The 16,965-nt window shown below is 32.3% G+C and overlaps 1 protein-coding gene across 3 annotated transcripts in view; it reads right to left on the minus strand.

Moving 5' to 3' along the window:
- Positions 1-16,965, minus strand: part of LOC127727443 (uncharacterized) — a 187,270-nt gene that overhangs the window by 23,970 nt on the left and 146,335 nt on the right. Inside the window, exons 3-5 of one of the 3 annotated variants that reach the window (XM_052234771.1) lie at positions 15,811-15,862; positions 14,111-14,239; positions 3,932-4,060 (exon numbers count right to left, since the gene is read on the minus strand). In XM_052234771.1, coding sequence (XP_052090731.1) covers positions 3,932-4,060; positions 14,111-14,239; positions 15,811-15,862 — 310 coding nt within the window. The remainder of the gene's footprint in view (positions 1-3,931; positions 4,061-14,110; positions 14,240-15,810; positions 15,863-16,965) is intronic. The other 2 variants (XM_052234780.1, XM_052234809.1) reach the window with 2 other exon arrangements.

Genomic DNA, 16,965 nt, shown 5'->3' on the forward strand with positions numbered 1-16,965 from the left:
GATGATTCAACGAAAATTACGACGATTTTTTTCACTTTTTTTTTATTTTTAACTATGAGCGTACCTACGGCCCACTAAGATATTTGAACTGCATCAAGATTTATATTCATGGAATGTCAGGTATAAATATGATCGTGGGCCGTAGGTACGCTCATAGTTTAAAATGCAGAAACATGTTTAGAAACTGACATTTTTCTGGCCTTTTGCGAATCTTGAGGTGTTTACAGCAACAAAGCATGAATAATATCAGCGGAAGTTGACAAATCTATTGATGTTTACAAAAATATAGGTTTTAAACTTTAAAATATAGTATCATAATTTTTTGCACGTCACTTTTAATTTGAACGAAAATTGGGGGCCGTTCTCTGATGCTCATCGTACCTTGTCCTTTTTTTATGGTTGCGAATCGGTAGTTGTAAGAAGATAATCATTCTTCAGAAAGATAACTCTTAAATGGGAAAACATTCGGTTAAGCGATGTCAGTTTCTAAAACGTTATAAATATTATCGATTTCATATACCAAACATCTAAACGACACCATTAGAAACGAACATAGAGAGCAAGAAACACATTTGGTCGAAGAAAAAATAATAACCAGATTGAATTCTGATAGTCTTTCCACAGAAAAGTTAAAAGACCTAATTAAAATATAATTGTTTACAGACCAATTGAAGGTATTTCCCCTTACCAAAATTAACATTGGATTAGACGATTTAGTTGAAATATTACTTTCCGGCTTAAGAAAACAGTTCCATCATTGGAAGATTGTTATTGTAATAAGTTTTTAAAAGTTCATAACTTTAGATAGTTTTATATTGGAATAAAAGAGATAATTAGCAACGTACGGACTAGGTAAATTATTCCTGTTTTATATGATATGTTATGTCACAATAACTCCCAAAAAGTTGGTTTCTAAGTACTTTTGCATGAAAAAATGAGGATCCTTTGCTATTTCCGGTTCACAAATCGTCACTTCCGAGTCCACATGAAAGGTAACTTCACATTGATATTAAAGATATATTCTTTCAGGTAATCTGCATGGAATTACTGCGAAAAAAATGGGTGTTGCCGGTTTAAACAAGGTCACTTCTGATTAAACTTTTTTAAAGGTCCTATGGCTCTTTCCAAATTCAGAATACTTCAAATTTTTCTCATATACCAGTATGCAGTTATCGGAAAGATTAAAATCGATAACGTCAATTTGACTTTTGACCTTGACCTCAATTTCATGGTAAAAAGTAATAACCTGAAATTAAAAGACTTTATTATGTGTGGTTAGTTAGTTAGTCATCGTACAGCAAATTTGAATCATTCCAGTGGAAAACACTTCTATTTAGTGTCACTGTGCCGTTTCGATCAACATGTTTCACTTCAGACATGATGCAGGTTACAATTTAATAGTTTTGATATCGTATACAGTTTCTAAGGCATAGTGATAACTAGCAAATGTAAATAATTCGAACATGACCTTGACCTATGACCTTTACTCATTTTACTTTTGGTGTATTAAATTACACACAAATCAAAATAACCTTGGTCCTTATCACTTCGCCAGTTTACAAGTTACCATTTACCATTTCGACATACTTTTCCTTTTACAACATGTTGCGACTAACATTTTGGTTATTTTATTTGTCGAGTTAAAAAGTTTCAGAGACGAAGGAATATGAGATATATGTCAAATTAAAAACATGACATTGAGGACCATGGTCTAAGTGTTCTAGTCTTCGTCCATTAATCTGAAGTCCTTAGGGTTTTTACGGTTAACAGTTAATGAGTAATGGAACGCGCGATTTGTTTTTTTTTAAATATGGAAGGAGGGATAACGCTTTAAATATGTCACTTGCTCAAGTTTGATCGAAGCATCCATGATTTAACGAACAATTGAGCGAAATACTTTTTTTTTTTGGGTTTTTTTTGTGACGATTGAGATGTGCAATCAAGAAAAACATATTTGCAGAGAGTTGGACCAACCAACCAACCAAGTGACATCTAGTGCATATTGATTGGTTGTTTACTTGCTTTTAATTGTTGATAAGTATGTTGGTTTGCTAAATATATGCTTGATTGATTAAAAACTGTCAAGTTTGACAAATTTTACATGCCTTGATCGTTGATTGGCTTGGTTGGTTGGGTCATACTCTTTACACAGAGAACCAATAAATGTACATCCCCTCTCCTTGAGAAAAAGTAGCGGGTAAGTATCAGTTCCTTGAATTGTTACATGGGACCATGTCTTAAAAAACAAACGAAAAATGAAGAGTGAGCTTGCATCCTTTATTAAATGCGTGAGATTTGGATTAAAAAATTAAACAGAAAAGAAAAAAAAAGGGATTGGATCTCGTATTCGGGTCCTTACAACATGTTTACTTGTATTCAAACTATATTTCTGAGAAAATGCAAGGATTTAAACATCAATTTAAATATTATCTTTGATTTGCCTGTATAGGTTTTCTTCTTTTTTCAAAGAAGCCCCGAGATTTATGTTTCATGCATTTGTTGTGGATGCATTTTGTTTAAATTTGTAGAGAAATCAAACATAGATCTTAATTTTATTTGTATTTAGCTGTACATTGCTAATTTTGTTTCAATCTGGAAATACCCGGCTTCGTTCATTTGGATAATATAGTATCATTTCGGAGTAATCAGATAAATGACCTCTCTGACGTTTATCCTGACATGTCAGACCATTGCGAAGTGTCAATGAATGTTAATGACGAACTGTGATATATATAAATCTGAACAAAATGTTATCAACATTTTTCCAAGGCAGTACGAATGGGATGACAGTTCGGCAGAATATTGTATTAAAACCTTTCAAAGCGATAGTATTTTACGAAGTATACTAAAAGTAATCGATTTAGAGAATGACAGTCACTTTAACACCAACCTGTTGGTAAAAAGTTTCAGAACATTATAGATAATATTGCTGAGACATTTTTTCGATAGAAAAAAAAAAAGTTAAAAGTTAAACAATCAAATGAAAATAAAAAGGTTACAGTCAAACATGATATGTGGTTTGATCAGTCTTTTAGTTAAGTTTTAAAGAAAACTTGATTTTGATGTTGAATTGTGCAATTCGTTGTTGTCTGTTTCAAATGAATTTTTAGGTATAAACCATGCCATTTGTCATCAAGTCATTGTCATTTTTCTTATCTATCTATCAGTGTACGTATTGTTTCACTAGAGAACAGTAAACCAAGCAAATCTGTAAATGCATTTCGCCTAATACCTAGTCATTATTACAAAAGTTAATCACTAAAGAATAATCAAGAAAGCATGGACAAACCGTAGAAATATCTTTGTTAAAACTATTAAACTTAACATAATGATATTAAATAGAAAAAAATCAATTACTCACCGAAAAAAATAATCGCTTCATTAGAAAAGTGCAGAACACACTGTAAAAACTTTGGTACAAACAAATGAGATTTTTTTCTTCTTTAAGATGCAAAAATATCGAGAAAATAAATTCTGATGTAACGATACCAGGCATATTAAATTTATGTCATACTAATCATCATAAAGAGACATGATTTTAAAGCATTAACACAGAATGCGTCAGAAAGATAGGTCTTATAAACTTGAAAGCAAAATGTGCTCACGCAACAATTATAATTGCAATGAATATATTAAAATAGCTGAATTGCTGAATGCATACACAGCATTAGTATACTGATGTTACAGTCACGAAAATAAATGTTTCGTGAACAAACTAAGTAAAACAACACTGATTGATTCAAACAAACAAACAAAAAATACAAAACAAAAAGCATGTGTGTTCTAATAAAATAGAATACAGTAAAGAAATAAGTAATCGGTTTATGAGTAATATGTTACATTATAAGTATACCTTTAACCATACTGGTTGTAAATTATCTTTTCTAAATGGATTGTTTATGTAATTAATTGGAGTACAAATATATTTTACCTCATGATCTTCATGAACTCGTATTAATTCGTCTGCATCGTGAACACCATTTTGGCCTATCATAGCTTTGTTTTCCCCAAAATCCAGTTTGCCTTCGTCTTCGCTATCCAAATCAACGCATGGGGTTTGCTTACAAATAAAAAGGAAACCATAAAGTAGCAAGCATCAAAACCAATTCAAATTGTCAAATGTGAAAAAATATTAAAATTGTCACAGTTTGGGGTTATTCGATATACATTTTCATGTATTTACGTTGATGAATTTTATTCGGTCTCAAAGACAAATGAATCATCAATTTGAAAAGAGTGACAATCTTGGAGTTATCACTTACATATATCATGGATATTAAATGAAAAATCTTACTTATTGTACGAAAAATACGAATGCCAACGGAATTACTTAATGTGTCTCACTGAGAAAGCTGTATCAAACTGCTAATTCGTAACTTTTGATCTAGAAATATGCAAGGATTTAAACATCAACCACATTATCCTTGATTTTTTCTGTATAGGTTTTCTTCTTTTTTTCAAAGGAGCCCCGAGATATATGTTTTATGCATTTGTTGTGGATGCCTTTGATTGAATTTGTAGGGAAATCAAACCTAGATCTTAATTTTATTCGTATTAAGCAGTACATTACTAATTTTGTTTCAATCTGGAAAACCCTGGTTTCATTCATATGGATAATATAGTATCATTTCGAAGTAATCAGATGAATGACCTCTGTGTAGAGTCATGTTTAATAATACTAAACGATTGTACAAGCTTGATGACTCTCTGGACCAGATCACAAGACGACATAGTTGTGCCGTTGATAATTTTATAACTTTTTTAAGATTACTGCAAACAACTTCTTTTCAATAAGTACATAACGTTTGACCTGACATGTCAGACCATTTCAAAGTGTCAATGATGACAATGACTAACTATGAAATATATAAATATGTGCAAAATGTTATCAACATTTTTCCAAGGCAGTACAACAGGGATGACAGTTAAACAAATACAAATAAAAAGATTCCAGTTAAACATTCTAAATGGTTTGATCAGTCTTTAGTTAAGTTAAAAAGAGAACTTAATTGTGCAATTCGTTGTCCGCTGTTTTAATTGAATTTGGGTCAATTTTTAAGTATAAACCATGCAATTTGTCATCAATTCATTGTCATTTTTCATATCTATCTTCCAGTGTGCTTATGGTTTTACTAGGGAACAGTAAACCAAGCAAATCTGTAAATGCCCTTAGCTTTATTCTTAAAGCCATTTAAGCCTAATAGAGAGACGTGAGTTAAAAGCATAAAAATATAATGTGCCAGAAAGATACGTCTTATAAACTTGAAACCAAATTGTATGGAACGCTCAAACTGTCTTGTTATGCCTATTTTCATTACATGATGTGCATTTACCTTTATATGATGTGCACTTGTCATTATATGATGTGCAAACACCTTTATATGATGTGGAAATATACTTATATGATGTGCATTTTCCCTTATATTATGCGCAAACATCTTTATATGATGCGGTTGTGTCATTATATTATGTGCTTGTAACATTATATGATGTGGTTCGGTTTACTTCATTATATGATGTCAAAACGTCCTTATATGATGTGTTTTCATCGTTGTTATGGTCAATAAAAATTATTACGATTAGAACGATTACTGTCTACGTCATAACTGATTTCAATCTGCTTCTCTAGAAATTAAATAAAAAGCTGGCTCAAATCTGTAGCTATCGTTTGGAAAATGATTGAGATTTTAAAAAAGATAAACATTGGCACGTTAATACCTCGTTTCAAAGATGAAAAAAATCTTATCTTATATAATTGTTGGAAAATTGTCAAATTATGAATTGCGAAGTTAAGGTTTAATCGATGGGTCTACGATAATGAGCATATGGTTAAAGTTATTAAATTATGGGTTCTCGACTGTGTATTGAGCACCTTAAGTGCAAATATTTGACATACCAGAGGATATTCTGCGGGGTTTTTTTTAATGCCAGTTTATTTGTTTCTGATCTAGCAACTTCAGCCTCGTATCAGCTTCCAGAAGTGTATTTTTATAGAAAACATGTGACAATGAAATTTTAACAAAAATCAACGTTTCAAACATTTTGGAGTGAAGATTTGGATCAATTAATACAGGCGCTAGTTGAAGAATTTCCTGGCTGCGGCGAAAATATGATAAAACAACGTTTATTGCAAAAGACACCAATTAAGTCATAGTAACTTTTAATGTATTTCATAACAAAAGCTATAAAATTATCTACTCATGCATAATTGTACCTGTATGAATGATTGATTGATTGATTCATTCATTCATTACTTGGTTGATTGATTGATGTATAACGCTACTGTCAACCTTATCGTGCTATTTCGTGGATGTCAGTTTATATTGGTGGAGGAAGTCGTCGTGCACGGAGAGAACCACCGACCTTCGGTAGGAAAACTGACAATTCTAGTCAATTAAGATTGGAGTGGAGCTTACCTGCCACATGCGTGATTCGAACTCACTACCTAAGTGTTGACAGGCTAGTGATACAGTAGTTCGACTACTTAGACCACTCGACCTACGAGGCCCCCTGGTATGGTTGAAAGATTAAATTGGAACTTCAACTCAATGCATTACATTTGAGCGTATTTATTTTACAGCTTCAACAAGATGATAATTGGTGGATGCTTGACGTCCAGCGGCAAATTAATATGCATATTCAGGACAAGAACATTTTAATGTAATATGAATATGTACCCTGATTTGTACTAGACCGACTCGCTGAGCCGGATTTTTAACGTGCTAGTCCACAGGAAAACATGTCACCTTACATGGACACATTATGCAGATTTCGAGCCGACCAGTCTTTGCTCTTACTCCGTATTGCCGCGTGCTTATCGGGTAAGCAGCAAATACCAATTTTAAAGTCTTTGGTTTGATCCGGCCGGGGATCGAACCCACGACCTCCTGCACTCGAGGCGAACACGCTACCACGAAACCACCAAGGCGGTGTTTAAGCTAGAAAGTAACCCGCAATATAAAAGGTTTCGTATAAAGCCATTAATATATATAAACCTCCAGACTCAAGGAATCGAACTGTAAACAGGGCTGAGGTACCGACCATTCAACTAAGAGGGCGCATTTTTAATGTTTGATTCCAAATTTCTTGAAAAAGACTGCAGAAGGGAAGCGAACAAAAAGTTTGTTTCCATTGAAAATGAGATCAGATCATGTGTCTAAGCGTTGGTTACAAGGATCTGACACTACTCAATTGTACTTTCTGTTCTGATATTTATTACATCAGCCAATGAAATTTCAACCTTTTTTGAAGGTGTGTATCAATCCGACAAAACCAGAGAATCCAAAATGGTCTTTAAAACAGAAAATATAATGGAGCGTTTTCAGATCCTTGTAAGCAAAGCTTGGACATACAAGATCTGTATTTTAATCAGATTGATGTCTAAATTAACATAAACAAAACTGCATTAATTTATTGTTTACTGAGTCCTGTTGGTCTAATACAGATAGAGAGTTGTGTGGTTTTTTTTTCTAAAGTGAAGCGCTGCAGAAGTAAAATCAAGCGCTATAGATTTAAAGTCCAGCGATGTAGATATAAATTTCCTTTACATCTACAGCGCTCGACTTTACATCTCAAGACCAACAAGGCTCCATAATTATTAAAATTTGAGGATTGAGGATGTAAAAAATATCTTTCTTTTTAAATAAAGTCCAGTTTCCCAACAATAACTGTTAATGTCATACAGGCCTGTTAGGCCATGTGAGCTATCTTCGTCATTAAGCATACGTCATCCGTAAACTTTCACCTGTTCACCTTCTTCACTGAAACCACTGAGCCAGTTTTAATAAATCTTTGCAAGAAAAATGTATTGAAAGTCCTATACAAAAGACCATCATTTAGTTCCTATTGGTAAAAAATAATACCACCAGGTCAATTTTTAAAAATCCTCTTCACTGAAACTGCAAAGCTATATGTTTCGAAACTATATGATTAATGATGAGTAGACCCCTGTCAACGATAAACATTTACTATTGATAGGTTGCCGATACTGGTCACAGTGGCACATAGTTTCCATTGCAAAACAAAGGGAAATAGTATTATTAAACCACTTTTTATTGAAAAATTGCGCAGAATGTCAAGATCTATACCTACATGAACATTCTATTTCCACCAAATTTATTCCGGCGATGAATCCTTGTAGGAGTTAGTGGCTTTGAATAACAGTTTTGTGTAGAAGTTGTAAACAGTTGAAATGGTGAGCAATACACGATCTAGAGCATTGTCCAAATAGTTAGCCCTACCTTTCATATTGGTTTTGGATAAAGACTCGAGTATCTTATTCTTAATTCTAACACCTTTAATCAAGTAAAAAATAACGTTTTGTAAATATCTGACCCTCTAAGCATTCTAAAATTGTGAACCCTTGAATATTTTTTTTTCGATAAAGGTTCAGTTCGGGGAGATTCAGTTTGCAGCGGCGGCTTTTAATATTTTACGGTTATCTTGAAAACAACAATAGATTAGAAAAACAAATAGTGCAATGAAAACAAATTGAATATGCTCTATAGTAAAGGTCCCATTTGGGCAATTTAAGCTCTTATGAGTTTTGGAGTTTTGTTGTTTTATTGCCTATTATCTTGATGCATTCACATACACACATACACATATATTTCTCAATACTTTTGTTCGTAATAACCAAAAAAGTGTATTAAATTTCTATTGCTATTATAAGTATAAAATATTGCGTCAGTAGTGGATCAAGTGTGAAAGTTGTTTGCGACTTCAGGGAACTTAATTTGGATATGCCGGTTATGGTCTCATTGATATTTACCACACCTTCATGCAATTTTCGCTTTAGATGAAAAATACTCTGCTGAAGAACATGTTGGAACTTAGGATTTAGGTCTTAAAAATGAGGTGAGCGGAGCGAGGCGTAAAAAATTGATGTTTTTCGAGTCAAAACTATTTGTTTACTGTAAGGGGAAGTGTAGGGTGTGGATCGAACCCTGAACAGTTGGGGCAAGTATGGACACAAAATTCAAGCTTTATACAGCTCTGAATTTTGATTATGATTAACTATTAGACAAAGCATAGGTTTCTGACTCAGAATGAATGTAGTCTAAGATCTCAAAAAGTTGAAATTGGACATTTAACTATTATATGGTCCAATACCCAAAATCTAAATATATGGTAAGATTCAGCATATCAAAGAACCCTAAGAATTTAATTTTTGTTGAAATCAAACAAAGTTTTATTTGGACCTTTTGGACCTTAATGTGGACCAATTTGAAAACGGGGCCCAAAATAAAAAATCTAGATACACGGTTAGATTCGGCATATCAAAGAACCACAATAATTCTATATTTGATAAAATTAAACAAAGTTTAATTTGAACCCTTTGGAACTTAATGTGGACCAATTTGAAAGCGGGGCTCAAAATAAAAAATCTAAATTCACGGTTAGATTCGGCATGTCAAGGAACCTAAATAATTCAATTGTCAATGCATTCAAACAAAGATACATTGTTGACCCATTGGACCTCAATATCGGACCAATTTAAAAAGGGGTCCACAATCAAAAATCTAATTACACGTTTAGATTCAAATTCAAATTCTTTATAACCTTTACAGTTCATCGGTGTCAATATAAAATTTCAAAGTAAACATGTAAACAGACAGAGAATGTTCATGTTATAATATTGTCTCTGATTTTAAATACAGTAAAAATGTATTTTCCTAAATTGGTTAACTGTTTGATGTTCTTTATACATAAAAGTTCAATAAATCTAAACATACTTGGCCTAGACCAGTAATATTTCTTGGTTAATTTTACTCTTAATTCTTATATTTCGGACACACTAAGATGAAATGGAATTCGTCTTCAATACACTGACGGTAAATTGTACATATACGACAAGACAACTCAATGTTTCAACTGCTAACGAATGAGAAGAAAGTCTTATTTTAGAAAGTGCTCTCCGGTACACAGTAGGAATATACTTCGTAAAATGAAATAGTAAATTAAAGGTGTTTATAATGTATTTATAGATACGATACTTACTACTGCTTTCAATTAAAGAATACAACTCCTGTTTTTAGTATCTAATAGTCGTTTTTAATAAGATAAAAATCAATCTCAAATACGAGCTCTGACTATTTAAAACACATATCTCTAAGTCCAATGTTGTTAAGTTCATCTCTAATTACTTTTGTCCAATTTACAGATTTTGAACGTTTTTGATAAATATCGATACACATTTCTTTATATATGTAGCTTAAAATACAGTTAATTGTTGATTTGATTTTGAACCAATATTTACAAATTTGATTTTTTTTTAACAATCATTGGAAGTCTTCCTAGTTCTATGTATATCATAGCAGAATTTGTAGACTCAGAATATTAAAGATCCCCAAGAATTCAAGACTTTGAATTAAATCCCATTGAAATTGGTCAAGAAATAAGCAATTCATACAGTATTCGAACATAATTGTTTTTGGCCCCTAATTCCTTAACAGTTAAGGCCATTACCCACAAAAATTAATCTCAAACTTCATTTTTTGATATGAAACCTTCTGGTACAATTTCATAGAGGTCTATACACTTATACACAAGTGATTGTCCTAAAAAAAAAGAAAAATGCTTGTTGTCCCCTGTTTGTCCCCTAATTTCTTAACAGTTAAAACAATAACCCCAAAAATCAATCCCAAACTTCCTTTTTGTAAAATGGAATCTTGTAGTACAATTTGATAGAGATCTATAAACTTATACTCAAGTTATTCTATGGAAACCAAATGTCTTCGGACGACGACGACATCGTCATACCTTTATACGGCCGCATTTGTTTAAATATAAAAAATTGAATACACCTATCCATTTAAAAAAAATGTCAATGTCCCCTTAATTTCCTCCTATCCCCTCTTTTAAGGGTCACAAATGACCGGTCCCTTTCAGGAGTCATTACTTTTTAAATGTCCGATTTCCGCCCATTTTTGTGTTTTTTTTTTACTAATATCTTGAGAGAAAAAAATATATAAAGAGAAACTTGAACAGCTTAAATGATCAGCAAGGCAACATTTACAAAAAATGAACATACTTGAAATTTACGTATCAACTTCTTAAAGAAGAAGCCGCCTCTAAATTGAAAAGACATTTTCAATGGAAACAAACTATTTTCTTTGCTTCCCTTCTGATACAAATAATGTATTTTTCAAAAAAATTGGAATCAAACAAATGAAAAAGCATGCCCCTCCCCCCAAAAAAAATGTCCGGTACCTTAGCCCTGTTTATAGATCTTGAGTCTGGAGGTGTATATATGAGCGGATTTCCACGAAACCTTTTATGTTGCGGCGATCTAGTTGAATCTGTAGACGAAATGCACGAAAATGTAATTAAAAGCTGTGCGCAAAAGTAATGCACCGAGTTGAAGTTCATCCCATATCTCATTTCATCCATAACGGGTCCAAGTGGTCTAAATAGTCAAACTACTGTATCACTAGCCTGTCAACACTTAGGTTGTAAGTTTGAATCCCGCACAAGAAGGCAGGTAAGCTCGACTCTAATCTTAATTGACTAGAATTGTCAGTTTTCATACCGAGTCTGGAGCTGCTAGATCATAAACAGTAATCTTGCATTAAAAAAACGCAGAATATCCTATGGTAGATCAAATATGTGAACTCCAGATGCTCAATAAAAAGTCAAGGACCCATAGTTTAATAACTTCAACCGTGTGTTCATTATTGTACACCCATCGATTAAGCCCAAACTTTGCAATTCATTTTTTGACAATTTTCCAACAATTATATAAGATGTGATTTTTTCATCTTTGAAACGAGTTATCAACGTGCCAATGTTTATCCCTTTTAAAATCTCAACCATTTTCCAAATGATAGCTACAGATTTGAGCCAGCTTTATAATATTTCCAGAGAAGCAGATCGGAATCAGTTATGACGTAGTCGGTAATCGTTCTAATCGTAATCATGTCCATTGACCATAACAACGATGAAAGCACATCATATACGGACGTTTTGACATCATATAATGAAGTAAACCGAACCACATCATGTAATGTTACAAGCACATAATATAATGACACAACCGCATCATATAATGATGTTTGCACATAATATAAGATAAAATGCACATCATATAAAAAGTTAAATAACAAAAATACCGAACTCCGAAGAAAATTCTAAACGGAAAGTCCCTTAGCAAGTGGCAAAATCAAAGTTCAAACACATCAAACGAATGGACAACAACTGTCATATTCCTGACTTGGTACAGGCATTTTCTTATGTAGAAAATGGTGTATTAAACCTGGTTTTATAGCTAGCTAAACCTCTCACAGTCGCATACAATTCCATCATATTGACAACGATGTGTGAACAAAACAAACAGACACAATAGGTAAAAAATTCAAAATTAGGGGTACAGCAGTCAAATTGTGTTATAATCTTAATCACTACAAAAACAAGCAAATATGTCAAAAAAGAAAAACAAAAAGGCATATAGACAAAGCACATTAGCAAAAACGAAAAGGTTACAATAGCACAACAACACAATGACGGGATGTACAAGTACCGAGCCACGTCAAATGAATCACTACAAAACAAGCAAATATGTCAACAAAGACAAATAAAAAAGCATACTGACAACGCACATTAGCAAAAACGAAAGACAAGAATACAAAAATTTATCATAGCACAACAACACATTGACGGGATGTACAAGTACCGAGCCACGTCAAATGGATACTGCCACAAATAGGCTAAACAGTAAAAGTAATAAATTACATAGACAAATAAAATAATACTATAACACGTTATTAAGATGATAAACAACGTCAGTACCTAGAATCTATACTTCAAGACCATCGTGTATTATTTGTGAAGTTGATACGGAATATTTATCAACAAGGTCTTGGTATCTTACGATGAACTTTTTTTAGAAAAAGGACGAGACGTTCTTTGACACACCCTTGGTTCATTAACTTTCTGCTTAGACACTGGTGACGTTTTACAAAGTCTGAGTAGCAGCTGCAAGCTCTTGATACCGAATGAGTTGGGAAATGTATATTCCATATGCAGGTGAAGTTGGTATATTGCTACTATGGAGGGGAAAATTGATAATTTCAACATTAAAATCGTCTCGTTTGTCATAGATTATGGTACTGAGATGACCGCTTATGTCAAACTCGAGGTATAAGTCTAGAAATGAGATAGAAAAAGCAGTGTCTGTTGTTTCTTTAATTTCTAGTTCTAGAGAATATATTAATGGAACCCAATCAGAAAAATTTGGATTGTTAATGGAAAGAACATCATCATTATATCTGAATGTGAAATTAAATGATCTCACTTCTTTGATCTTCTTGTTTTTGACAAGTGTCTGAAGGAACTCCGACTCCATATGAAAATAAGAAGAGGTCGGCAAGTAGAGGCGCACAGTTCGTTCCCATAGGAATGCCGACAATTTGTTGAAATAGTCTACCTCCAAATTCCACAAATATGTTGTCAAAAAGAAACTGCAGCATACTGATCACTTGCTCTTCTGTGTATCATGTTTTACCTTTTTGTTCACTATTAACAAATAAGGATATTTGCACATCATATAAGGATTTATGCACAACATATAAGTATATTTGCACATCATATAAGTATATTTGCATATCATATAAGGATGTTTGCACATCATATAAGGATATTTGCACATCATATAAGGATATTTGCACATCGTATAAAGGTGTTTGCACATCATATAAAGATAAGTGCACATCATATAAAGGTAAATGCACATCATATTATTAAAATGGGCATAATAGGACAATTTTGACGTTCCGTAAAAATGTGCTCACGCAACATTTATAATTGCATGAATATATTAAAGTCGCTGAAATGCTGAATGCAGAGACAGCATTATCATACCGATGTTACAGTCACGAAAATAAATGTTCAGTAAACTAACTATTTAAAACAACACTGATTGATACAAACAACCAAACCACAAAAACCAAAAATATGTTTTTTCTATCAAAATAAAATGCAGTAAAGAAATAAGTAATCGGTTTATTAGTAATATGTTACATTGTAAGTATATCTTTAACCATACTGGCTGTAAATGGTCTTTTTTAAATGGATTATTTTTTATGTCATTAATTGGTGTTCAAATATATTTTACCTCATGATCTTCATTTATTTGTATCAATTCTTCTTCATCGCGAACACCATTTTGGCATACCATAGCTTTGTTTTCCCCATAATCCAGTTTCTCTTCGTCATCGCTATCCAAATCAACCCATGGTGTTTGCTTACAAGTAAAAAGGAAAGCATAAAGTAACATTCATCAAAACCAATTTAAATTGTCAAATGTGTAATAAAAATATAATAATTGTCACAGTTTGAGGTACTCTGATATACATTTTCATTTATTTACGTTCGTGAATTTTATACGACCTCAAACATTGTCAAAGACAAATGAATCCTCAATTTGAAAAGAGTGACAACCTTGGGGTTATCACATATACAAATAGCATGGATATGAAATGAAATCCAACTTGTTGTACAAAATAATCGAATGTTAACGTAATTTCTCAATGTTTCTCACTGGGAAAGCTGTATCAAACTGCTAATTTGTAACTTGTGAACAAAAAGTACATTTTTCCTTCAATGATTATAGCTACACGTTGAATTTCAAACTTTTCGTCACTCATAAACTTCCCGATTTTTACATTTCACATTTGTGTTACAGAAATAAAATTGAAGACAGCTGACTAATGGGGTAACCTTTATGAGTTTCCAGAATTCTATTGCTTCACCAAAGCCTTTAAATAAAACATACTTGTATTTTCTGGTATCTTATATATCAACTTAATGTAAATAAGATAGAATTACGATGTGTCGTATCATCATTTCATGTAGAGTTTTTGCCCTTTTCATGTTGGTTATATCATGCTCTGAAATTCTTTTTTTTTTTTAATTTTTGAATCAACTTCATAGTATCAAATGATAAAATAAAAAAGTGTTCTTTCTCTACAAAAATGATCTATGAGAACAGCACATGCTAAATCAGGTACTGTAAAATGTTCTACAGACATAACGTTACGGAACACAAATTAAAGTAAAAAAGTTAATCATCCAAATCTAATGGTCTTCAACAGAAAACGTATTGCATTTAAATTCTGAAACCTTACTTTAAATTCATAACTTATGAACTAAACATTTATGATCAAAATATTCCAATCAAGTCATTAGAAAATTGAAAACATGCAATTGACTTCTTGGCGGAGAGAACTCGCAGGGATTGTTAGTCCAACAAAAGTGGTTCTGCATGAACGTACAATACGTTTGTTTTGTATAAGGAATATAACAGGACCATGGCTGACCTCGACTTGTATTGATTCCACACCTTTAAAAGAATTCATATGCCAATAAACATCACAGACGTATGGGGTATTTGTCGAACAACTACCAGTCTTATGTACGGCTCTGAATTATCTTCTCTCAATTAAAACATTGACCAGATACAAAGACTTATTAAACAAGAAACATTAGACCATAAGAAATATTATCCAACAGCACATAAGCGTGTATTTTCAACATTAAACTACCCTGGTACTTCCTTTTTTATTTTCTATGGATATTTTGAAGAGTTCAAATGCTTTAATTAGATTGATGTTGTGTATTCTATTTAAAAAAGAAAGAAACGTTTTACAAATACTTGACAGTTACAAGCGTAAATTGTGACCTAATGAAATCTGCTGTTTTAAATCGATGTACTCTTTTGTGAGACCTTTTTACCATTATTTCGTTTTAAAATCAAAATATGTGCAACGTAGACTAGTGTTCTCCTTTCTATAAATACAATGATAAAAATGATACCTGTACAGTTCCTTTTGTGTGTACTGGAGTCTTTTCATGTTGATATTCATCCCTACAATAATAAATGTTTTACTTCAAACACATTTATGTTGTATAATCAATATTTCTGGAGATTGTTTTAAAATATAAACAAACATGAATAGATATATTTTGGATATGTCAGAACTATAGGAATTCGTTAGCATCAAAATGGGTCTTAAATCTATTCATTATATATTTATATATATATATATATATATATATATATATCTTTATTCCCAAACAGCCAATGCCTAACACCAATACAGATATACAATAACAATATGAAAAAAATAAATGAAAAACAAAATTTGTATATACTCATATTATCTTAACCGTTGAGCCAAACTATCTGACCAGGATATAAATTTTACATCGACTGCCACATGTGTTACTTGTCAAAAGTAAATAACAATATGATGTTAAATGATTTTTTCAAGTAAATTCTTATTATGCGCAAAAACATATTACGAATAGATACTCGAGATAGCTGGAAAACGGTTGATACTGACATTTTTCAAACTTATATACAGACCTCATACAATTCAAACTGACGACAGGCATGATAAACGTATGGACGATACACGTACGGAGAATGAATGGTGAATGGATGATAAATGCACTGTGAATGATGCACTCACGATGAATGTTGAGCGTTACACGGAGGATTAACGCATACTAATTGATCAGCATTACACGGACGATGAATGTACGATGAGTGACGAGCGTTACGAGGACGATGAACGCAAGATACATACAGTTATAAATGAGTATACAAAAACTAGACTGAATAATATTTCGGCCGTTGGACTCAGTGAATGTCAGTTTTTCAAAAGTCAAAAAAACCACATATTTACCTCATCAAAAGGCAGCATTTGTATATTATTCAATATTGAAGAAAAGTGATATTCACCGCGCTAAACGTCACATGATTTAAATGTATAATTATGGTAAAATGTTTGATGCACAATTGAGTTGTGGTAAATAGTTGTCATTAAATACATTTGTTTCTCTCGTGGAATATTCATAAAATATAACAATTAATGTCTTTCAGTGAGGTAAATATGTGGTTAAATTGTCTTTTGTAAAACTGATATTCACTTCGGCCATTGGCATATACACAAAATGTGTTTAAAT

The sequence above is a fragment of the Mytilus californianus genome, unplaced genomic scaffold (assembly GCF_021869535.1).
Source record: "Mytilus californianus isolate M0D057914Y unplaced genomic scaffold, xbMytCali1.0.p SCAF_1, whole genome shotgun sequence".
NCBI lineage: Eukaryota > Metazoa > Mollusca > Bivalvia > Mytilida > Mytilidae > Mytilus > Mytilus californianus.